General features: G+C 45.3%; 1 protein-coding gene across 3 annotated transcripts in view; it reads right to left on the bottom strand.

The window, feature by feature from the left end:
- The window catches only part of LOC115481637 (myosin light chain kinase, smooth muscle-like), a 121,353-nt gene that overhangs the window by 4,317 nt on the left and 90,880 nt on the right, over positions 1–26,156 (bottom strand). For all 3 annotated transcript variants that reach the window (XM_030220940.1, XM_030220942.1, XM_030220941.1), the window contains 8 exons: positions 20,181–20,334; positions 18,387–18,692; positions 13,202–13,298; positions 11,768–11,971; positions 10,818–11,035; positions 10,579–10,702; positions 3,788–3,940; positions 3,217–3,343 (listed from right to left, as the gene is read on the bottom strand). In XM_030220940.1, the coding sequence (XP_030076800.1) occupies positions 3,217–3,343; positions 3,788–3,940; positions 10,579–10,702; positions 10,818–11,035; positions 11,768–11,971; positions 13,202–13,298; positions 18,387–18,692; positions 20,181–20,334 (1,383 nt within the window). The remainder of the gene's footprint in view (positions 1–3,216; positions 3,344–3,787; positions 3,941–10,578; positions 10,703–10,817; positions 11,036–11,767; positions 11,972–13,201; positions 13,299–18,386; positions 18,693–20,180; positions 20,335–26,156) is intronic.

Here is a 26,156-nt window from a genome sequence, read left to right as displayed (position 1 = left end):
GCTGTGTTTAAAGCCTAACTAGCTGAACTTTGTTTAAAAGACTAACAAGCTGAACTGTGTTGCCCCGCCTTGCTAGTGGAACTGTGTGGCAGTGAGAGCGAACTGCACGGACGAGTGTGGAGTCGGAAGCAGACAGCACGGATAAGGGAGAGAGACAATTACGCGGCCGGAAGGAGCGGCTGACAGTCCACTACGTGTGTCTAGAAAGTTTTTTTATTTTCGGATGCATGCCAAGTGGCATCTGACGCGTGTTGGTCCTTACTTCACAGATTCCTTACCGCTAGGTCTATGGCTGGCGGTAAGGTCAGACACCCAAAACGGACGCGCGGCAATTTTGATTTTGCCGCATGTCCGTTTTCGGCAAAAAAATTTTTAAAAGGCATTTTTGATACATGCACTGAAAAATATTTCTGCGCTTGCCCAAAAACCGCACCTACCTTTTACCACGGCTTAGTAAAAAGGACCCCTTAGAGGCATATTTTCAAAGCACTTAGCCTCCCAAAGTTCCATAGAAACCTATGGAACTTAGCCTCCCAAAGTGCTTTGAAAATATGCCTCTCTGTGTCCTGCAGCATTTTTACCAGGGGGAATTTATATTTATTTATTTATTTGCTGCATTTGTACCCCACATTTTCCCACCTATTTGCAGGCTCAATGTGACTTACACTATGTTGCAAAAGGTATAATCATAAACAGAGTAAGAGGTATGGTCTAATTTAACATATTACTGTGTAAGAAATTAGGTAGATAGGTCAGTAGAATTATTTACATAACACAAAATAAAACAGGTAAGATATAATGACCAATAGTGATAATGTGATTAACATAATCAAATTAGAAGGGATCAGTATTAGTTGGTTTTAGATGTAGAATGGAATCAAGTCATTAAGGAGGATTTTTATTGTAAGCCTCTTCGAACAGGTGCATCTTATACACATTCCCCCTGTAAAAATGCTGCAGGACACTAAGGCTTTGCACTTGAGGGTTAGTTTCAAAGTCATTGTCCAAAAAGTACAGCTCCCACTTCAGAGCAGTGAACAATTACATGCGGCTCTCAATGGGCATAATTTTAGCTAGGTTAAAGATGTAGCCGCCTGTATGAGTGGCACATCCAGGACTGATTTTCTGGTGAGGCCCAAGGTTAACATGGGTAAGCAGTAAGAAGTGTGGGTATAAACACCACCTCCAGTTCTACTCTTATTGGCTTGCCATGGCCCACCATGGCCATGTTCCTGGCCTGCATGGACAGCAGGCAGGCACGTTCAATTCATAAAAACATAAGAGCAGCCATACTGGGTCAGACCAATGGTCCATCTAGCCCAGTATCCTGTTTCCAGCAGTGGCCAAATCAGGCCACAAGTACCTGGCAGAAACCCAAATTGCGGCAACATTCCATGCTACCAATCCTGGGGCAAGCAGTGGCATCCCCCATGTCTGTCTCAATAGCAGACTATGGACTTTTCCTCCAGGAACTTGTCCTAACCTTTTTTAAACCCCGATATGCTAATCGCTGATACTACATCCTCTGGCAAAGAGTTCCAGAGTGTAACTATTTGTTGAGTGAAAAAATATTTCTTCCTATTTGTTTTTAAAGTATTTCCATGTAACTTCCTTGAGTGTTCCCTAGTCTTTGTACTTTTATTTATTTATTTATTTATTGTTTGCATTTGTATCCCACATTTTCCCACCTCTTTGCGGGCTCAGTGTGGCTTACAATAAGATATGAATAAAGAGAATACAGTTGATACACATTGGTTATGGGTTACATTGTACAAGTTATGCGAGAACAAGTAAAAAAAAAAAATCAATGTACTTTTACTTGTTCTACACCACTTAGGATTTTGTAGACCTTATCATTTTGGTCACTCTTTTTTTGAACCTTTTCTACTTTCGCTATATCTTTTTTGAGATACGGTGACCAGAACTGAACGCAATACTCAAGGTGACATCGCAACATGGAGCAATACAGAGGCATTATAATATTCCTGGTCTTATTTTGCATACCTTTCCTAATAATTCCTAGCATCCTGTTTGCTTTTTTGGCTGCCACTGCACAGAAGATTTCAGTGTATTGTCTACAATGACACCTAGATCTTTTTCTTGAGTGCTGACTCCTATGGTGGACCCTAGCATCAGATAACTATGATTTGGATTATTCTTTCCAATGTTCATTACTTTGCATTTGTCCACATTAAATTTCATCTGCCATTTGGATGCCCAGCCTTTCAGTTTCCTAAGGTCTTCCTGCAATATTTCACAATCTGCATGAGTTTTGACAACTTTGAATAGTTTTGGTGTCATCTGCAAATTTAATCACCTCACTCGTCATTCCGATTTCCAGATCATTTATAAATATGTTAAATAGCACCGATCCCAGTACAGATCCCTGTGGCACTCCACTGTTCACCCTCCTCCACTGAGAAAAGTGGCCATAACCAATTCCTAATCCACAGAATGACGATTGCCTCCTATCCCATGACTTTTTGATTTTCTCAGGAGTCTCTCATGAGGAACTCTGTCAACGTTTTTTGAAAATCTAGATATACTACATCAACCAGCTCACCATTATCGACATGCTTATTCATGCCTTCAAAGAAATGAAGCAAATTGGTGAGGCAAGATTTCCCATGGCTGAACCCATGCTGATTCTGTCCCATTAAATCATGTTTGTCTATTTGTTCCATAATTGCATTCTTTATAATAGTTTCAACTACTTTGCCCAGCACTGAAATCAGGTTTTACATTACATTGGAACATGCGTTATGCTAGCTAAACATTTCTGAGGAAAAACTAACCAGCTGTCACTGAAAATTTTAGCTATAAGGACACAGTAAAAAGCACCTTCATAATGTGAAATTATGAAGCTACTTAGAATTGTCCCACACAGCAATTCTTAGTTCTGATCTATATAAAAAAAAAGGTTACAAAATTCTGAAGAGGACATGTGAGCATTTGACACCTCATAGGTCTGGTGTTCAGATCTGTTTACGCCCTCAAAAAGACTCACAAGGACGCTTCTGCAATCCTGTTACAGAAAGATCCAGTGACAAAGCTGCCAGAGTACACCCATGCATGGCACAGAATGAGGGCAGAGGGGAAATAGTAGAGTCCAGAGTGACTGCAGGGCCCAGAAGATTTTACTCATATTATGAGCTGTGATAGAAGGATAGCTTCTGAAATCATACAGGTTTATGAGTAGGTGAGGTAACCACAGACCTGCCACTTCTGCCGGGCAAGGAACTTTTTGATGCGCTCCTTGGATAATGTTTTGGTGCTTCCCCGCTCTGCTTCCATCTCCTGCAGCCAGCGGTGTTCCAAGGCTTGGTCAGATGTCATACGATTCCTGAGAAAACAGGAAGGAAAAAAAAAAATCAATCATGTTCTTGGGTCCCTCTTTTTCCAGCCAGTGAACCAGAAGAGGCCATGGAGCTGTGGAGGTAGAAGAGGACCTGATTTTGACTGTAAACAACATCCTGGCAGGGAAAACTGAACATAAACCAGCACTATAAGAGGAAAGGGGAATACACTGTGGATCCTGTGTAAAACAGCCAAACCTGCAAACAAGGCCACAGACATGCTCTGATCACTGGGGATAGGATACCTCCAACCTTTGCATGATCCCTTCCCCTCCCCCCTTGATGTTTCCCCCTATGTTCTGCCTCCAAAGCAAGCACACTGGTGCCAGAATGTTTGCAGAAGTGATAGCCTAGGATAGGAAGAGGGGGGGGGGGGGGGGGGGACAGTTCTAACCAGGGAAGCACCGCATGCCCTTCCCCACTATCCTCACTTCATGTTCTTCTGTAGCAGTCGGCTGATGAAGTCCTTGGCCTGATCTGAGATTTCAGAGAAAGTCTCCTCATCGAAGTCCCACTGTGCAGCAGTCACGTTGCGAAATGTTTCCATATCATCGCTTCCTTGGAATGGGGAGTCTCCACTTAGCCTGTTAGGGTGATGAGACGGGAGAGGAGGGAAGTTTTATAGGTCTGAATTAAAATTTTGTTCCTGAAGATGGCCACACACAATCCTCTAACCCCTTGTGGGTCCCTCAAGAGCTGGGAGTGAAGACCAACGTGTCAGGTTTTCTGGATATCCCTAATAAATACGCATAAGTTAACAAATTTTGTTGATTCTTATTAGATATTACTTTTATTTGCCTTTAATCAATACATGATGTAATGAAATTAAAATTAAAAGTGCTTATGAAGTGTGAGGTGTTCACTACATCCCCATGATTGATTTCTGGGAAATCATGGTGTTCCGTTGAGAATCATTACACCAACAATCACCAAGAAAACCATTAGAAAATATCAAACAATTACTTATCTTAAGAAGACGCGCTGTAGGTGTTCTGCTCCTTCCTGCGAATAACCCAGAATGTGTTTTAGCAAAAATTTCACCCACGTGAACAACTAAAAATCATCACTGATGCGTGAAAAAAAAATCTTGATCCTCCATTGACAAAATCTGTTCTCAATAATGCATATTCCAAAATAAGGCAACTGTAAAAAAAAGTTCTTTAGTCCAATCTGAAATCACAGCAAACTAAAAAAAGAACTGTCTATGCTCCGAAATACTCTGTTTCAAACTGAATAGCCATCCGTCATGCTGGAGCCAATCACCAATAATTCTTTTGCCAGATTCCAATGAACATACGTAAGATGCAATCCGTCGCTAGTGATGAATAAATCCAATCTCGAATTGTTGTTACCTTTCATTCATCGCCATTCAATCCAGTATCTCAGTCTCAACATGGACCATGTTTTGCGCTACGAGTCAGGAGACCAAACTGTAAAAAAAATTTGTAATATTGATTAAAATGTCTTCATTGTTTATTGTCATCATAACCTTTAATTTGCAATGACTTCAAACTTGTCATAATCTGGGATGTACAGACTCATCTGGAGAAAGCAGTTGGTATGTAATATTAAAACGAACAAGTTTGAAGTCATTGCAAATTAAAGTTTATGGTGAAGCAATGAAGACATTTTTATCAATATTACAAATTTTTTTACAGTTTGGTCTGCTGACTCGTAGCGCGAAACATGGCCCATGTTGAGACCGAGATACTGGATTGAATGGCAATTTTTATTTATTTATTTATTATTACATTTGTATCCCGCGCTTTCCCACTCAAAGCAGGCTCAATGCGGCTTACATAGTAAAAGGAATACAGAATATTATTAGAGGGTAAAAGTTAAGTATATCAGAATAAAAGGCGAGATGAATAGGTAGAAATAGGCAATGGAGAGGGGAGTGAGGTGGGAGATGTAGTTATGGTTAATGTCGTTATCATGGGGTATGTGTAGGCAATGAGTGAAAGGCAACAACAATTCAAGATTGGATTTATTCATCACTAGTGACGGATTGGAACTTTATAAGCATGTTCTTTGGAATCTGGCAAAAGAATGACTATTTACTACTCATGCGAACAACACAACAAAAAAAATGTTCTACTCCATGTGGAAACTGAAAAGAATTAGACCATTCTTTCCAAGATCTGTCTTCCGTAGTCTAGTTCAATCACTCGTACTCAGTCACCTGGAGTATTGCAACTCATTATACGCAGGATGCAAGGAACAAATACTGAAGAAACTTCAAACAGCCCAGAATACAGCAGCCAGACTCATCTTCGGAAAACCAAAATACGAAATTGCAAAACCCTTACGGGAGAAACTACACTGGCTACCACTCAGGGAACGCATCACTTTTAAAGTATGCACCTTAGTCCACAAAATCATTCACTGTGAAGCCCCTGCATACATGTCCGACCTGATTGACCTGCCACCCAGAAACGCTAAAAGATCGTCCCGAACCTTCCTCAATCTCCATTTCCCTAAGTGCAAAGGCATAAAATACAAAGCACTGCACGGATCGACTTTCACATACATGAGCACACAATACTGGAATACACTACCCCGCAGCCTGAAAATGACCTACAAACTGACCGACTTCCGCAAACTACTAAAGACTTCTCTTCGAAAAAATCTACGGCAAGGATCAAAACACATAAAGCCCATACAATCTCATAGACACGCACCAATACACTCTCTGTAATCTCTTCTCCTGCGCTCTCACCACTCTTTAATCCTACCCACAGATAAAATTGTCAGACCTCCCTGTTCCCTCGATTATGTTTTGCCCCCCTCTCAACTCACCCCTGTTATATTCCACTGTTCGATCCCCTAAGAATATCCTGAACTTACTCTGTCTTATATAATTCTTCACAATGTGACCCATAATTGTACTGCAACCAACTGCACTTCTATCTTTTTACAATGTACTGTAAGCCACACTGAGCCCGCAAATAGGTGGGAAAATGTGGGATACAAATGCAAATAAATTAAAAAAAAAAAAAAAACGTATTTCTATAGCGCTACTAGGCGTACGCAGTGCTGTACACAATATATACCGATACTTTCTCTATCCTTAGTGGGCTCACAATCTTAGGTGGTTTTTGCACCTGGGGCAATGGAGAATCAAGTGACTTGCCCAGGGTCACAAGGAGCTGCAGTGAGACTTGAATCCAGTTCCCCAGGATCTCAGCTCACTGCACTAACCATTAGGCTACTCCTTCACTCAGTGGTGATTGGTCCAGCATGACTGATGGACATTAGAATTCAATTTGAAACATCAGAGTATTTCGGAGCATGGACAGTTCTACTTTTGGGGCCCTGTTTACTAAGCAGCATTATAGGCATGTTAACCGTGTATGTACCTACAATATCCCTATAGGCGCCTACACAGCGCGTGCACTAATTGTAGCCGCGTTAAAAATGCTAACACGCCTTAGTAAACAGGGCCCTAGGTTTGTTGCGATTTCAGATCGGACTGCATAACTTTTTACAGTTGCCTTACTTTGGACTATACATTATCAAGAACAGATTTTGTCAACGTGGATCAACATTTTTTTTCACGCAGTCAGTTACGATTTTTAGTTGTTCATGTGGGTGGAGTTTTTGCTAAAACACATTTTGGGATACTCGTAGGAAGGAGCAAAACACCTATAGCACATCTTCTTAAGATAACTGTTTATTTTCTAATGGTTTTTGGTGATTGTTTTGGCGCTGTTGGTGCAATGATTCTCAACGGATTACCATGATTTCCCAGAAATCAAATCGTAGGGATGTAGTGAGCACCTCACACATTATAAGCACTTTTATTTAATTTTAATTTTATTATATCATGTACGAATTAAAGGCAGATAACAGTAATAAGAATCAACAAAATTTCTCAAACTTAATACTAATTGTTGATATGGGTTTATTTGAATGTGTATGGATATGATATATACATATATTGTTTTATTTGTTTGTTGTAGTAAGGTCTCATGAAGAAGTACCAATGAAAAATGGCCTGTGTTGAGACCAAAAATGTTTTTATTCAGAACATTGTGTGGATGAAGAGTTATGGTGGAGTTTGATGGCCTTGAAGCAGTAGGAAGCTCTTCCAAATATATTATTTATTTATTATTACATTTGTACCCCGCACTTTCCCACTCAAAGCAGGTTCAATGTGGCTTACATAGTAACAAGGATTACATAGTATTGAAGAGGAAAAATAAGTTGAGTATTATCAGAATGATAAAAAAGAAATAGGTAGGTAGAGATGGGCAAGGGTGAAGGGAGTAGGACAGGTATGAGCAAGGGTAGGTGAGCATTGGGTCTAGGTCATTTTTATTGTCTCTTGGATATGTGATGCGTAGATGGATTAGTTTGGGTCATCTGGGTAGGCCTGCTTGAACAGATGGGTTTTTAGTGATTTCCGGAAGGGTAGTCACTGATTGATCGAATAGGTCTAGGGAGGGCATTCCAAAGTTGGCTGCCTAAGAAGGAGAAGTTGGATCCATAATAGGTCTTGTACTTGAGTCCTTTGCAATTGGGGTAATGTAAGTTGAGGTAAGTGCGCAAAGTTACAGATGTGTTTCTGGTGGGCAGGTCAATCAGGTTGAGCATGTAGTCTGGAGATTCACCGTGGATGATCTTGTGGATTAATGTGTGGATCTTGATGTTGATTCGTTCTTTGATAGGGAGCCAGTGAAGTTTCTTTCAAAGAGGTGTTGCACTTTCGAATCGTGATTTGCCAAAAATTAGTCTTGCTGCTGTGTTTTGAGCAGTCTGAAGTTTTTTCAGGATATGGGTCTTGCAGCCTAAAAAAATATTGTTACAATAGTCGGCGTGGGTAAGTACTGTGGATTGTACCAAGTTCCGGAATGTTTTCAGGCGGAGATATGGTTTTATGCGTTTCAGTATCCACATCATGTTGAACATTTTCTTTGTAGTGGATTTTGCGTGAGTTTCGAGCGAGAGATGGTTATCTAAAGTCACTCCAAGGATTTTTAAGTTGTCAGATATGGGGATTGTGGTGCCGGAGATGTTAAAATTAGTAGGGAGGAGCGCGGAGTGCTGGGATGAAAGGATTAGGCATTGCGTTTTTTCTTTGTTCATTTTCATCAAAAAGGCGTTGGCCCAAGAAGTTAAGATGTTCATGCCCAGGGATATTTTGTCAGAAATTTCAGTTAGAGTAGATTTGAAGGGAATGAATATGGTTACATCATCCGCGTATATGAAAGGGTTGAGACCATGCTTGAATAGCGCTTTGACTAGGGGGATCATCATAAGATTGAATAGGATCGGGGATAGAGGGGATCCTTGGGGTATACCGCAGTTTGGTGACCATGGAGATGAGATAGTGGAGGTTGATTTAACTTGATAAGATCTTGAGGTGATGAAGCCTTTTATCCAATTAATGATGTTTCTGCCGATTCCAAGTTTCAAGGTTTGGCACATTTGAGTGCAATGGATGCTTGGAAAAGACAGATTTGTATTTTCATCAGCATTATTTTGGAAACTTGGAATTTAGAATGATTTCGTAGAATTTCTTCCATGGGAGAGGATACTTTGAAGAAGGACTTCCTTGTGAAAGACGATTTGTATGAGAACAACTGCTTTACATGTTTCTTTGTAGATTTTAAGAGGTTACACTATTTGGGATTACACTGTGAAATAAAGTTGAGGCTTTTAATTAAGCAGCATCAAATATGAATACTGGATTATATTTGTGAAAACGGTGATAAAATTTGATATGTATATGTATTTGGAGAATTAATGTTAGTAATGTAAATGCAGATTTAGTAGGGATAAACCTGATATGTTGGTGGATTTCAAGGACTGGAAGACCGAGGCTCTGACAGGTGCCAAGTGACCCCAGGCATAGGCACAGGTGGGTCTGTCCATGTCCACTTTCAGCTCAGGCCCACCCAGCAGTGGCACACCATTGGTGCATCTGGCAGGATCCCCAAGCCCTGCCAGATGAAGACACCTACAGCCCGCCATTTCCTCAGACAATCTCAGCAGGCAGTTCAGGAACACTGTCGCTGACATCACTGCCATATTGACAGCCAAGGTTATCTAAGGGGAGTAATGGCAGGTTGTGAATGTCTTCAACTGATGGAGTTTGAAGATCCCTACCGGCTAAGACATTTAATTTTTCAACTGAGCAGGATAGCGAGAGCAGGGAGTGCAGAGGGAATGTGTCATGCCCACCCATACTATTGTTGGTCTACCCAAAAATTTCCATCTGGCTGCACGACTGGATTAGGCTTAGCCTTCACACCATGGGAATATCATGGCCTGAGGAGGTTGTGAGGCTAAATACACTCCACACAAAAAGAAACAGTGAAACAAAATCAAATCCACTAATCACAAAACTTTCACCAAAGATTTTTATGTATTTTCTAATTTCTTAAAAATAAGAGGGAAAAAGCCTCAGAACCTGTAAAAGTGCTTAATCTCAAGACTGGAAAGGGCAGTTACCTCACTGGCTAAAAAATACCCCAAACAAACCAGTGCAATAAATATAATTCACAAATTTCTTCAAGCTCTCAAAATTAGCAATAGCTCAAAATTTATCTTACTCCAGTGACTGGGATTGAGGAGGCTAGATGCCACCATATTTAATCGTTGGTCCATATGCCCTGATGAAGCTATTTATTTATTATTAGGATTTATTTACCGCCTTTTTGAAGGAATTCACTCAAGGCGGTAGGAATAGAACAAACAAGAGCAATAGGCAGTTACAGCAGTAAAAGTATTTAAAAAACAATACAAAGTATGGCACGGTCTACTACTTACAATGTCAACACAATACGTAATAGAACATTTTAATTGATAGTGAAGGGTGAATCAAGCTGGCTACCGTTGTCAGGACCTCTTCAGTCGTCACTGGATTAAGATAGGTTTTGAACTACATTATTGCTAATTTTTGAGAGCTTGAAGAAATTTGTGAATTGTATTTATTGCTCTAGACTGAGGGTTTTTTTGTTTTAGCCAATGAGGTAACTGCCCTTTCCAGTCTTGAGATTAAGCACTTTTATCTCAGGCAGGGTTCTGAGGCTTTTTCCCTCTTATTTTTCAGAAATCAGAAAACATATAAAAAAAAAATCTTTGCACTGTTTGGTGAAAGTTTTGTGATTAGCGGGATGCGAGGCTAACCCTACCAGATTTCCCCATGTGGTGGCTAGCACCTTCCACAGCCCCCTCCCCTTCTGCTGACCCCTAGGCACAAGGGCTGAGCACTCACAGTATGTAACAAATGACACCAATACTCCACATGTCTGTTGTGAAGTCAATCGCTTCAAAGGCGATCACTTCAGGGGCCACAAATTCAGCAGTACCCTGCATCACCTTCACTGGGGTTACCTGATCTGCAAAGAAAGTGACAGATATACAGGATATGAGGAGGGGAGAGCAGCAGCCCAGACTCTGAGGGGAGGGTACTATGGGGGAGTAAGATGGCACGTACGCATGCATTAGGCTTACCCAGTGCACGTGCCAGCCCAAAGTCTATGATCTTGATACGGGTGCCTGTCTTGTTCACACAGACAATGTTCTCTGGCTTCAGGTCCAGGTGGACAATGCTCTGACGGTGCATGTACTGCACACCCTCTAGGATCTGTCGCATGTACTGCACGCACGTAGGCTCCGTGTGTTCAAAGGCATCATCCACGATCCTCTCAAACAGCTCTCCACCTGCAATGCTTCACAGACACGGCACAAGGGTTTATTCATGGGACATGGTACGTGAAAGCCACAGGGATCACCGGCCGGTCAAAAATCTAAAACCAAACCAGTTCAAAATGTGCCAATGCAACATCCCCATGCCCCCCCCCCCCCCCCCCGCCCTAGCAAATGGGCCCGATATTCAATGTATTTATTTATTCTTCTAACTCAGAGTTATGCTTCTAAATTGGCCTTGTCGCAAATTTTCTAGGGATGAGCATGTAACTTTATAGTCAAAATGCCACTAAACTTAAGTCTAAAATCATAGGTGGCAATAGGGGTGAATTTAGGACAGGGAAAAAGCCTTAGGAGCTTGGCACTAATTTCCAGCACCAGGTTCATAAAATCTAGGCAAATGAATGGCAGCCTAACTTTTAAGCTGCTAAAGTAAGATACATTTTCAGCTGAAAACTTAGGGCTGGAAATGGGGCATAAAGTTTGGAGCCCATCTTACGAGCTCAGCTTTTTTTCAATTCCAGGCCTAATGTTAAGTACTTTTGGGGAATGCTACAACAGCCAGTCCAAAGTTTTGTTCTCATGCAGTGTTAATACCCACATAGAAAGTTATTCACCCTCCCCTCTCCACCGTAATGCATGTTTGAACGGCAGTGCTCCCAGCTGCTACTAGCCTGGAGCATGGGGGTCTCTGCTGTAACAGGTCTGTGCAGGGGACAGTCTCTGGGGAGGAAGGGAGGGAATGCGATACTTACTATTCCAGCACCATGACCATTTCTGTGCGACTCTGGTAGGCAACCACACACTGGACCAGCTTGGGATGATGCAGGCGGTTCATTAGCTCCACCTCCATGCGAGCACTCTCTCTCTCCTTGGCTGTCCGGGTCTTGTAGAATTTCCCTGCCCGGATGTTCCCTGTGGCCTTCTCCTCCAGCTTGTACACCTGTCCAAACTTCCCCCTGGGGCGGTGGGAGTGGGTTGAAGATAGCACAGGAATGATAGAGTGATGTGCCAAGAGAAGGATGGACAGTTACAGAAAAGAAACTCATGACCCGATGACCAATTCTCGGCGCTGTTCTGAAACAGCATTGTACAAATAGCACAACAACAGCGTGGGGAATAAACTCCCCAATGAACAATGATCAATGCTAATAACATGCAAATTTAGGCACGTTATTAGTGCTAATCGGGGGAAAGGGCAGGGGGAAAGGGCCTGGGCATGTGCTCAGGCAAAATCCTCCCGCACTTGTTTGACAGGTCCAGACTGTCAAAAAAAAAAGCTTGGACCTCTCAAACATTCTAAGGACCCTCGGACCCCCCCCCCCCTCAAAGGCAAGGCCCTTGTGGCCTAGTGCCCCTCCCCAAGCCCCCACACCCCCCTGGACACCAACATCCCCCCAAACAGAAGAGAGGGCTGGAGGTCACCGGTCCTCCAGCCCACACTTGGTGGTCTAGCGTGCCCCCCCCATGGTGGTCTAGCGGCCCCAAACCCTCCCCCCATACCTTTAGATGCCAGAGGAGGGACTGTCTTTCTTCTATGTTTGTGCAGCGCTGCATATGCCTTGTAGCGCTATAGAAATGCTAAATAGTAGTAGTAGTAGTAGCACTCCCTCCTCCTTCCAGCGCTGCCTCCAACATGGCGGCGCCCTGACTGATAGTAACAGCCCGGACTGCCTGGCACGGACGGGAGGGGGGAGGGGGGGAGGAATAGCGCCTTAACCCTAATGCCAGCTTCAAGCTGGCACAGGATTAAGATGCTATTCCACCTATAAGATGAGAGCACAATGCTCTGATCATACAGACAGAATACCTAAGAGCTACATTTAAATATAATTGAAATGAGATTATATTCCCTGGCGCGCTTGTGCCAGACCCCACATGCCACACTGGTAAATGCAGGTGCTGGTCAGGCGCTAGGGGCTTCTAGCACCCGCATTTACCTTTGATCATCTGGGCATCAGGCAGAGAGCAAAGACACACAAACAATGACCTGGTGTCCTCAAGAGTAGCATCAGAACTACAGCACGCAAATTTTAACTGGTGTAAATTGAGGCAAGAATATGAACTAGGCAGCTTTTGGGGTTTTTCACATTACAGGCACTCTATGAGGTTCTGAGGCAGGAGTTAGTCAGTGCATGCACTATATAAGTGGAGACCAGTATAACAACGTCATAGGAGGCTGCACTCACACTCCCAGTTTCTCCAGCTTGGTATACAAGTCTGAGACATCCTCGTTACAGTTTATCTCCACAGTCCGATATTCAAAAGGCTCCTCACAGTCCTCATCTGGAGAGAAGAGACAGAATCATTACCCAATGCAGAGCTGGACAACTCATCCCAACAGGTGGAGGGGGGGGGGGGGGCAGGATATTCCACCTCTGTCCCACACACATATACAGTATCTAATGGTTAGCAAAAGTCATTTTCAAAGCCATTCATCTGAGTAACTAGTGTTTTATCCACAGAAAGAGAGTGATTGTGAACTGCCTGCCCCATGTGAGCAGTTTCATCTTCCTTCAGTGGAGGCACTGCCGACCAAGGCTTGCAACCACAATCACATTTGCAAAAAGTGCACGTGTTTTGGCCAGAAAGATATGGTGCATGTGCGTCTGGCAAGTTTTCTTAGGCAACTTTCAAAACACAATACACATGTTTTCTCACTCTAAAAACAGGTGAAAATTTGCCTGTCTCCAAGTTTCTCTCATTTATTGTAGTTATGCTTACATTTGCTAATTTTACTATTGCTATTCTGTTAACGAAAAAGTTTTTATATGCCTAGCTGTACAATGCCTTGGGTGAATCTCTCCATAAAGGTGGTTAATAAATCCCAATAAATAAATCAATAAATACTGATTGGGCCGTGCTGGGACTCAGTTACAGGACTGACAAAGCACCAGTAGCGTAGCCACAGGTGGGCCTGGGTGGGCCAGGGCCCACCCACTTAGGGCTCAGGCCCACCCAACAGTAGCACATATTTAGTGGTAGCTGGTGGGGATCCCAAGCTCCGCCAGCTGAAGGCTTCCCCCTGATGGTAACGAAAACGCTACTCTCCACGATACCTGCACATGGTGGAAGAAGCATTTTCCCGCCAGCTGAGATTTTTTTTTTTGGTGGTGGGGGTGGGGGAGAACACTTGGTGCCCACCTAGTTCTTGCCTAGGCCCACCCAAAATCTGTTTTCTGGCTAAGCCTCTGCAAAGCACTGCAGAATTTGAAGATTAAGAAATAAGAACCATGCGCTTTTAGTGGGTGGGAAAAAGGACAAAGACCTCCAGAAAAAGATCACATCAGCGCTCTTAGAATTGGAGGCATTGCTGTTTTGCAAATCCCCCCCCCCCCCCCCCCCCAACTCTAATACCATTTGCTTAACTGTTGCAGTTTTAGGTGGCTTTTGTACATTGTCATGTCACTAGCCATTGTTCATACAGCTGGTCACACGTGGTTCTACCTGCTGAAGCCACAAGGGTCAATGTGGCCCAGTAAAGCAGCAAAGGTTAAGATGGCAACTCCGATCCCCTTATTTTAAGCCAGACACTGAACATGTCTAGTATGGAACAATGGCCTATTTCCCCTTTTTCCTGTCACTCTCTGCCCAGACAGAAGTTTAAGTTGGAGCCAGTCCAAGGCCTGATGGCAACAATACTGACAGCAACAGTTCATTAAGGCATGTGGGCAGGGCTAGCTCAAAGGGTTGCAACGCTCTGAGCCAACCTTTGTTTTGGCACTCCATGCCTACATCAGCCCCCTTTCCAATCAGCCCCTCCCACCACCTGGAATCAGCCCACTTTCTGTCAACCAGCCTTTCCCCCCCAAAAGCTTGCCGTCTGGGGAGGAGTAGCCTAGTGGTTAGTGCAGTGGACTTTGATCCTGGGGAACTGAGGAACTGAGTTTGATTCCCACTTCAGGCACAGGCAGCTCCTTGTGACTCTGGGCAAGTCACTTAACCCTCCGTTGCCCCTGGTACAAAATAAGTACCTGAATATATGTAAACTGCTTTGAATGTAGTTGCAAAAATCTCAGAAAGGCACTATATCACGTTCCTTTTCTTCACCACCTGTGGTGGCTCTCCAACACACACATAAACACACTCCTCTCTCTCCCTCACCTGTGGTACCCCTGACACACACACCCACCTCCTACAACATCCCCCAGCTTATCTTCATTCTTTCCTTTTTTTTTTGTTACATTTGTACCCTGCGCTTTCCCACTCATGGCAGGCTCAATGCGGCTTACATGGGGCAATGGAGGGTTAAGTGACTTGCCCAGAGTCACAAGGAGCTGCCTGTGCCTGAAGTGGGAATTGAACTCAGTTCCTCAGGACCAAAGTCCACCACCCTAACCACTAGGCCACTCCTCCACTGTTGCTACTATTTGAGATTCTACATGGAATGTTGCTATTCCACTAGCAACATTCCATGTAGAAGTCGGCCCTTGCAGATCACCACCAATGTGGCCGCGCAGGCTTCTGCTTCTGTGAGTCTGATGTCCTGCACGTATGTGCAGGACGTCAGACTCACAGAAACAGAAGCCTGCGCAGCCTTCTACATGGAATGTTGCTAGTGGAATAGCAACATTCCATGTAGAATCTCCAATAGTAGCAACATTCCATGTAGAATCTCCAATAGTATCTATTTTATTTTTGTTACATTTGTACCCTGCGCTTTCCCACTCATGGCAGGCTCAATGCGGCTTACATGGGGCAATGGAGGGTTAAGTGACTTGCCCAGAGTCACAAGGAGCTGCCTGTGCCTGAAGTGGGAATCAAACTCAGTTCCTCAGTTCCCCAGGACCAAAGTCCACCACCCTAACCACTAGGCCACTCCTCCACTGTTGCTACTATTTGAGATTCTACATGGAATGTTGCTATTCCACTAGCAACATTCCATGTAGAAGTCGGCCCTTGCAGATCACCAATGTGGCCGCGCAGGCTTCTGCTTCTGTGAGTCTGATGTCCTGCACGTACGTGCAGGACGTCAGACTCACAGAAACAGAAGCCTGCGCAGCCTTCTACATGGAATGTTGCTACTGGAATAGCAACATTCCATGTAGAATCTCCAGTAGTAGCAACATTCCATGTAGAATCTCCAATAGTAGCAACATTCCATGTAGGATCTCCAATAGTAGCAACATTCCATGTAGAATCTCCAATAGTATCTATTTTATTTTTGTTACATTTGTACCCTGCGCTTTCCCACTCATGGCAGGCTCAATGCGGCTTACATGGGGCAATGGAGGGTTAAGTGACTTGCCCAGAGTCACAAGGAGCTGCCTGTGCCTGAAGTGGGAATCAAACTCAGTTCCTCAGTTCCCCAGGACCAAAGTCCACCACCCTAACCACTAGGCCACTCCTTTCTCTTCCCTCCCTCTCTTGAGCTTTTCAGTAAAAATGAAGAGGACAGCAGCTGCGTGCATCCTTCTCCACTTGTGCGCTGGCTCGCACGGCATAATCTGAACTGCACAGGATACTGTAGAGCCCCCTGCAGTTCAAATTCTGCAGTCGGAGCCAAGGAGGAGGACACGGACTGGCACGCGTTTCTGCTGAAAAGTGCAAAGGAGGAGGAGGAGAAAGAAGAAAGAATGCAGGTAAGCTGGAGGATGGCCCTGTAGGGGTGTGTGCGTGAGCCAGTGAGGAAGGCTCTTGGCGCCCTTGGGCTTTGGCAGGGCCTCACCTAGCTCACACCTTAACCCATCTGGTCTTGCTTGCATCAAACCCTGATTTTCTTAATTTTGTACCGACGGGAAAGGAGAGGGGGACGTCTCGAGGGTGTCTACCACTGGTCAAAGTGTTCTTTGGGTGGCACAGTCTGGACTCCACCACCCCAGCTGCTCATGGCTGCTTGCTCTTGCCTATTTGTCTGTGTGTTTTGGCCAGCTCCACATGTGCAAACAGACAGACAGATGGACAGACCCTCAACATCACTTGTTTCAAAACAAACCAAAATGGTTAAAAAAAATTATCCCTGATCCAAGCAAAACATATGCTGGCAGACAGATCCATAGAACTCCTGGAGCTCAGCAACTTCTAGTGTCCCTTCCTTTCCCTAGTGGCGTCCAATTTCAGGTGTGTAGGTTATTTGAGTGAAGGCAAAATCAATAAGTCGCTGGAAAATGGCTGATCTTTAAGTTTCTCCTTAGGAGCAGCTCTATTTGAAAGAATCAAAGATTGCATCACATACTGAATCCCAAAGGGTTAATCCTCATCCTATATAATAATTTGGACCTCTGCACATCCGTCTGGATGCCTGGGTTCGTAACACAGTTCCCCTTGGTCCGCCGTGGGGATGACGTCACAGGGCGGACCAATGGGAAGTGAGAGAGAAGGGAACCCAGCAGCAGGCACCGGAGGTGAGTAAACCATCGTCCCCCCTCCCTCCCCCCCCTGCCCTCCCCTTCCAAGTTGCAGGACACCCCCCCTCCCCTTCAAGTTGTAGGACGCCCCCTCCCTCCCTCCTTCTACTCCCCTCCGAGTTCAATGCCCCCGCGCCTCCCTCCCTCAAAATGCAAGCAGGACCTGTCCTATGGCAGCCCCTCGCCTTCCTGCGTGCCGGCTCTAATTTAAAAATTGTTACCTCGGGGTCCGGCGTCAGCATTGAAGGCGAGCGGCACTTCACACTGCCTTCCCATCTGTCTGAGCTCTGCCTCTGGTCCCACCCTTATTTCCTGTTTCCGGAAGGGCGGGACCAGAGGCAGAGCTCAAACAGATGGGAAGGCAGTGTGAAGTGCCGCTTGCCTTCAATGCTGACGCCGGACCCCGAGGTAACAATTTTTAAATTAGAGCTGGCATGCAGGAAGGCGAGGGGCTGCCGGATGACAGGTCCTGCTTGCACTTCGAGGGAGGGAGGCACGGGAGCGTTGAACTCGGAGGAGATGGGGGCGTGGAACTCGGAGGGGAGTAGAGGGAGGGAGGGGGCCGTGGAACTCGAAGGGCAGGGGAGGGGGGGCCCTGCAACTCGAAGGGGAGGGGGGCCTGGAACTAGGAGGAGATGGAGGAAGGAAGGGGGGCTGGAACTCTGACGACAGGCAGGGAGAGAGGGAAGGAGAGAGGGGCGTGGAACCTTGCTAGCGCCCATTTCATTCCTCTACGAAACGGGCCTCTTTTACTAGTGTTATCATAAATGACCCAGGATTGGATAATTTGGGACTTGTCAGCCAGCCTGTTCCTGCAAAACCTAGTATAAAAAAAACAAGGACTCTGCAAGAACATACTTAAAAACTGACATATTAACAACTTTGATGCAAGGGTCGAAAGGCAGAGATTTAATCAAGTATTTTAATAACAGTGGACAAGCATTTGCTGTGACCAAGTGTACTTTCACACTGCCTACAGGTCATAACATGCTGTCTAACCTCAGTCATAAGAACTGGGGAAACAAACCTTCAGCCTGGGACATGGTGATGACAGCCGACTCCTCACTGGGCTCGCTCATCCCATGGGCGTTTGTGGCACGCACTCTGAACTGGTAAGTGCTCCCACAGTCTAGGCCGTCTTGCACACGGTAGGAGGTGCTGAGGCACGAGTCCGTCAGAGTACGCCACTCTGCCTCCCCTGCCCGCCTCACTTCCACCACATAGGACTGCACAGCACAGCCTCCGTCGTAGCTGGGGCCAGACCAGGACAGCGTGAGTGACCCTGGTCTTACAGCCGACACATAGGGCTTTCCCACTGGTGGCTGAGGGCGGTCTGAGAAAGAGGAAGAGGTACAGAGGAGTCATAAGCGTTAACGGTAGTCTTTTTAACTTTCTGCATACCTCCTAAACTGTTTCCCGCATGGAAAAAAAAAGTTCTTCCCTTCCAACCCCACCATCTTGAGACCTGAAAACAATTCTGGATCTAGGATGAAATTTGACTATGGTTCTTCTCATCACAAAACAGTTTGGATGAAGGGGCAAAGCCAAGTTCATTTAAAGAACAAGATGGAAAAATTCTGACCTGATGAAATTCAGGTGAGGACCATCCTTGGCTTTTGCACCTTCAGTCACTTCCTTCTTCCATTCTTTCTCCTCTACCACATACACACAATCTTCCTCCAGAGCAAAGCAAGAACCCTAAGCTGCCTAAGAACGGCTGAGCAATATTAAGAGTGCAATCCTGGGGTGCCATCAGTGCATAAATGGTTCAACATGTTACGCTATCTCCCTAATTCTACAGAAGTTGCCAAAAACTGTGCATGCAAATTTGGTCATACGCCCAATTTACGCACGCAGTTTAATTAGTGCCAATAATTGGCTTTTAGCAAGCAATTATGGGCACTAATTAAAGTCGATTAACATATCCGCACCTAAATTTTACATGCGTCTTGAAAAAAAGGGGGCATGGACACTTTGGGGCAGATTCTGGGCGTGGATTTTAATTACGCACGCAATTATAGAATAAAAGGGGGTTCTGCACGTAAATTTAGGTGGTGCATTTGTAGCACGTTTTCGTTGGTGAAAATAGACGAGCCTAAATTTACGTCCTGACCCCTGCGCTGAAGTGCTATTCTACAAAATGCGCCTAAGTTTAAGCGCAGCTTATAGAATAGCACTTAAGCATTTTTTTTTTCAGTACCGATTATTCAGGCACAATTTATAGAATTCACCCCTATATTTACTTAACTGTCATTGACCCTAATACTGTGACTAAATGGGGGGAAATGTTTGGGACTTCCTTAAAGACAAAAGGAGTGGGTATATTTTTTCCCTTAATTAATCCTGTTTCATAATAGGAGTGTTGGATAACACTTATAAAACGAGAGGTTATTGATATTTATTTTCATTGTGATCAGTTTACTTGTCTTGCTAGCTCCTTTGATGTATATGGTCATTGTCACAATGTGAACAGTCTTGCAATACTCCACTTTTCTAGTGACACTTATTCTACTAATGTTCAATTATTGTTTGTTCTCCTGGTTTTCCAATAAAGAACCTCTTTGAAAAAAAAAACTACAATCCTGGGCTGGCATCCCAGCTCCTGCTGCTAAAGTCCTAAACACTTCCTCTCACAGTGACACCTAAGGGCCATCTTGTGAACAGCACTGGAATGTGCTCCATGGGAGCTGCATTCTGCACCACTGTACACCTTAGACGGCCACTGCACTCAGCCTGATCTTCAAGAGAGGAATGAGGAGCCGAGGACACCCTGCAAGCCCTCCCTCCTAAGCGTGCTGGTGGCCCCCCCTGCTCCTTGTACCTACGACGGCAAGATTGATCTGATGCTGTATGCTTCCTGTCCTGTCACGCACAAAGAGCGTGTAGCAGCCAGCGTCTTCCTCTTCAACGTCCTGGATCACCAGCCTGCTCCCACACTCCGTCGTTTCCACAGCTGTTTTCAAGTCACTGCAGACCTGTCCACGGAAGGATAAAGGAGCTTCACACACAGCACTTGTGACCAGAAAAAAAAAACTCACAACTATTCATTGAGGCTAAAATACACTGCAGCCCTTCAGCCTAAGCTCTTCCCTGCAACTCAAATTTTGTTTTAAATAATATTGCAGTTTCTCAGTTATAGAGAACTACAGGTTGAGCAAACTTCGGTTTCAGTTATGGCACCAAAACCGACCCCAAATCCTTTCTGTCCAGTTTTGTTTCAGCTGAAAGATTTTCATTTTCTGACATGTTTTCAGTTTTGGCTGAAAATAACCATGTGTTTTTGGTGGAAACCGAACATTTGTGCTTTGTCCCATTTGTCTTCTTCCCTCCCCCATGAACAGGAGTTGACCTTCCTCCTGCCCCCCCCCCCCCCCCGTAGGCCTCCCAGGCCTAATTTACAATCCCTGGTGGTCTAGAAGTGTAGTCGGGGTAGGAGAAATCCCCAGTCAGTGGCGTACCAAAGGGGGGCGTTGGGGGCGGTCCGCCCCGGGTGCACGTCGCTGGGGGGGGGGGGGGGTGCCGCGCACCTGTTGGCCGAGTCCGCTCGTTCTCTCCCTGCTGCTCCCTCTGCACAGAACAGGTTACTTCCTGTTCCGGGGCAGAGGGAGCAGCAGGGAGGGAACGAGCGGACTCTGCCAACAGGCGCACGGCACCCCCCCCAGCAGGTAAAAATGCACCCGGGGGGGGAGGGTGTAATTTCGCCGGGGGGGGGGGGGGGGGGAACGCATCGGCGATCCGCCCCAGGTGTCAGGCAGCCTAGGAACGCCACTGTCCCGTTACTCCTGCTCATTCCTGCTCAGCTCTCAACACGGCTGCTATGACGGAGTATTGTTCCTGCCCTGAATATAGCACTAGACCACCAGGGGCTGTAAGGTAGTCGTGGGGGGAGCAGGGGCGTAGCCAGACACCTGAAATTTGGGTGGGCCTGGGCCCAAGATGGGTGGGCAGAAGAACTCCGCCTTGTCCACAAGTGATTTGGTCTCTCCCTCTCTTGCCTGCATCCATATGGTCTCTTAAACATCCGCCCTTCCCTGAATACCGTTTAAATAGCAGATTTTCACCAACAGTGAGCAGCAACTAATACACACTGCTCATGCTGGCCCCGCAGCCTTTCCTCTGATGCAACTTCCTGTTTCCACATAGGCGGAAATACATCAGAGGGAAGGCTGCGGGGCCGGTGCGAACAGTATGTATCAGTCACTGCTTGCTGTAGGCAAAGATCTGATATTTAAAAGGTGTGCAGGAGGGACAGTTGGGAGTTTTCGGCTGGTGGGGCTTGGGAATCCCTGCCAGCCACATTATAGATGTGTTCTATAATGTGTTGCTACTGGGTGGGCCTGAACCCAAAGTGGATGGGCCTGGGCCCACCCGAGCCCACCCTTGGCTACGCCACTGGGGGGGGAGGGGCCATATTCTTTGTTTTCTTTTTTTTTTTTGTAGTGGAATTGCAAGTAATGCAGGTTTGATCTTGCACAATAGTTTATATGTTGGAATGTTCCAAATAAATGCGTTTGATACAAAATTTAGCAGGAATGTAAGTCTGTAATTTTGAGATATTCTCCTCAAGAATTAGCCTCTCTGTGGAGTAATGACATCAGCTGTCACTACAAATACACACAAAGTCAGCCACTGTACAAGCCTCATTGTTTTTAGTTTCAGTTAACCAGGGAGGGAAAACCCACCTAGGTGGATGGACCAGAAGCGGAGCCAGGTTGACGGCGCAGGGGGAGCGAGAGTGGTGCTAGAGTGGACTTTCACTGGCGCTGGAGCATATTTTCAATGCAACACATTGAGAAAAAAATAGGCGCCAGAGCTAGCAGAACTCTGTTTGGGGGAGCGGCCGCTCCCCTGGCACCCCTCCCCTGGCTACGCCACTGGGATGGACAACAAAAACCCACGAGAACAATGAAGTGTGAAGAAAAGTGGGAAACGGACCAATAACTCCAAAGACTGGGACAACTAGGTCAAAACAAGGGAGATTTTATTGCAGACTCGACATAGATCTGTGTTTCGGACACAAGCCTGCCTCAGGAGTCTCAATAATGTATACAAAAAAGTACGTAAACTTCTGCAGGGAAATAAAGGAATGGTCTTCAAAAAGACCTTCGAAAAGTCTCACGGCTTTACCACGCAACAGCGTGTCAAGCAATTATATCAGCAGTGACAAATTTAAATAATAGGGAGATGTGATCAAAATGGCAAGCGTGGCAAAGAAGTCTCAAGGCAGTGCTTTGGATGGACTGTTACTTTTTTAAAAAGTGAACGACTGCAACCAAGATAGATGATGTTTATTTACAATAGTCTAGTCGTGTAGTGAGTAGGGAATGAATAAGAGTGTGAAATGAATCGTGGTCAAAATATCGTCAGATGGACAACTGAGGAAATTAGAAAGTCATGGGACAGGAGTTAATGTCCTATTGTGGATTAAAAACTGGTTAAGAGAGAGAAAACGTTAGGGTTAAACAGGTCGGTATTCTCAATGAAGGAGGATAGATAGTGGGGTTCCCCAGGGGGTCTGTGCTGGGTCCATTGCTTTTTAACATATTTATAAATGATCTAGAGATGGGAGTAATTAGTGAGGTAATTAAATTTGCTGATGGCATAAAGTTATTCAAAGTTGTTAAATCACAAGAGGATTGTGAAAAATTACAAGAGGACATTAAGAGACTGGGAGACTGGGCATCCAAATGGCAGATGATGTTTAATGTGAGCAAGTGCAAAGTGATGCATGTGGGAAAGAGGAACCCAAATTATAGTTACACAATACAGGATTCCACATTAGGAGTCAGCGCCCAGGAAAAGGATCTATGCTGAAACCCTCTGCTCAGTGTGCAGCGCTGGCTAAGAAAGCAAATAGAATGTTAGGAATGATTAGAAAAGAAATAGAAAATAAAAATGAGAATGTTATAATGCCTTTGTATCATTCAATTGTGCGACTGCACCTCAAATACTGTGTGCAATTCTGGTCAGTGCATCTCAAAAAAGATATAGTAGAAAGAAAAGGTACAGAGAAGGGCAACGAAAATGACAAAGGGGATGAGACGACTTCCCAATGAGGAAAGGCTAAAGTGACTAGGGCTCTTCAGCTTGGAAAAGAGATGGCTGAGGGGAGATATGATAGAGGTCTATAAAATACTGAGTGGAGTGGAATGGGTAGAAGTAAATCACATGTTTACTCTTTTCAAAAATACTAGGACTAGGGGGAACACAATGAAGTTTCTTAGTAACTTTAAAACAAACCAGAGAAAATAGTCCTTCACTCAATGTGCAAACAATCTCTGGAATTCGTTACCAGAGAATGTGGTAAAAGCAGTTGGCTTAGCAGGGTTTAAAAAGGTTTGGCTAATTTCCTAAAAGAAAAGTCCATACGCCATTATTAAGATGGGAAAATCCACTGCTTATTTCTAGGATAAGAAGCATAAAATCTGCTTTACTCTTTTGGGATCTTGCCAGGTACTTGTGAACTGGATTAACCATTGTTGGAAACAGGATACTGGGCTTGATGGTCATTTGGTCTCTACCAGTATGGCAATGCTTATGCTTTGGCTTCAGCTGAAACAGATGCATTTCAGCTGCAGTTTTGGTTTCGGCTGGAAAAAAAAACACCCAAAAATCTTTTGGACAGTTTTAGTGGCAGTTTCAGCTAAACTGAAACTGTTCCCCCCCCCCCCCCCCCCACCCCCCCACACAAGCTTCAGTCTAAAGAAAGCACAGGAAATAAATCTAGATAAGGCACTATATGTAAAACAAAACAAACACACGTTTCTCTCTCCTGTTTACAGCAAAATAACCCTTAAGAACTACGTGGTCCAAGAACTGATGATCACTAAAGACAACAAAAATATGACCCCCCCCCCCCCCCACTTTACAATCATAACACATCTAGAAGCAGCCAGCACGAACAAGGGCCACAAATGATATCCCTCAGTCAGTGAGTGAACTCAACCATTTGCTATAAGAATCTCCTCCAGGAGAATAGAATCCAGCCCTAAGGGTGCTTGAGCAAACTCCTTGAGTGTGTCCAAGGAGGGGTAATATTTCCATTGGGTTTAGCACCCCCAATCATTTTGAAAAGTTGGCTCCTATGTCTAGGAGTGGCCTCAAAGTGTGGTCAAAGCCCACAAATATTCTTGACAGAGTGTGGAGCTCGGAGGTAGTTAGTCTGCTGTTTTGGTCTGAGAAAGGAGCTAGAGAGGAAGGAAGGAAAGAGCATCCTGTCCAAGTTCCTGGTCCTGATGGCTTCAGCAGTGAATGAACAGTATCCACACTCTGAGGACCAAACTTCTCACTCCTGAGAAAGAGTTCCACAGAACAAATATCACAGGAACAATGGCGTAGCAAGGGCGGGGCGGTGGGGGCGGTCCGCCCCGGGTGTCAACAGGTGGGGGTGCTCCGTCCACCCCCCCCCCCCCGGCGTGGCACGGCACCCCCACTGGCGTGGACCCCCCGGCACAGCGCCTCTCACTCCCCCCCCATCCGACAGTCCCCACCTGCCTATCAGCTGAGCTCCGTGCACCCGGCACCTCGAATCTGCAGTGCTGCTGACTGTAAAAGAAGAAAATTGTCTCGGTGTTGGCCCTTCCCTCACTGTGTCCCGCCCTCGAGGAAATAGGAAGTTACATCAGAGGGCGGGACACAGTGTGAGGGAAGGGCCAACGACGAGACAATTTTCTTCTTTTACAGGCAGCAGCGCTGCAGATTCGAGGTGCCAGGTGCAAGGAGCTCAGTTGATAGGCAGGTGGGGACTGTCGGATGGGGGGGGGAGTGAGAGGTGCTGCGCCAGGAGGGGTGCCGTGTCACGCCGGGGGGGGGGGGGCACCGTGTTGCACTGCACCCGGGGGGGGGGGGTGCGTGCAGAGGCGATCCGCCCCGGGTTTCAGCCAACCACGGAACGCCACTGCACAGGAACAACAAAGCACATGTTGAGAGAGAGCTACCCATCTGCTATTCTGGTCAAGGAATCCAAAAGGAGAAATTAAAACGTTTGGAACTAAGTAAAAGGTACAAGTGTTGTTGGGGAAGCTGGGAGGCCCAGCATTTAAGGGAAGGAAGCAAAAGTGTCAGCAGCAAGTATCAGAAATCCATATTAGGCCTGCAAATATATCCTGAGACAGCTGCCACTACAGCTCCACTCATTTTTGCTCTGAAGCTGCTTTCCCGGGACAGATTTTGGACCGAACACGGGACGTGTCTCCTTGAACTGTTTCCAGCTAAACCTTAGGCTCTAAAAGTAAATCCTTCCCTTATCACAAGATTCAGGCCAGGGTGTATAATTTGTAGCTCTGGTCCTGAATGATGCTCTGTTTTAAAGATGCACTTGGGGGGGGGGGGGGGTACAGTGATATCTACAGCAATGTCAAAGATAGCATTACACAAAGCTATCAGACCCCTGAAAACCTGAGCAACCCACTGCTGCACAATAAAGAAAGAGGGAAACAAAACTAGGAACATTTTACTACTCAGAATTTGCATCTTCATCTAACTGAAGCCCAATTTTCTGGAAATGTGCCCCCATTTCAGGCACTAAAGCCAAGATGTACTGTCTAGTTTGTGTTCCTCAGAGAAACTGTGAGTGAACAGATAAATACATTTCTGTTTTTACTTTATCAGTTTGCTAAAACTTCAGCCAATTCACTAGTGGAGTGGAGGAGAGGCCTAGTGGTTAGAGGACCGGTCTTGCAATCCAGAGGTGGCCAGTTCAAATCCCACTGCTGCTCCTTGTGATCTTGGGCAAGTCACTTAACCCTCCATTGCCTCAGGTACAAACTTAGATTGTCAGCCCTCCTGGGACAGAGAC

This window comes from Microcaecilia unicolor, chromosome 12, assembly GCF_901765095.1.
Source record: "Microcaecilia unicolor chromosome 12, aMicUni1.1, whole genome shotgun sequence".
NCBI classification, from domain to species: Eukaryota; Metazoa; Chordata; class Amphibia; order Gymnophiona; family Siphonopidae; genus Microcaecilia; species Microcaecilia unicolor.
This window is presented reverse-complemented; position numbering and strand designations above follow the sequence as displayed.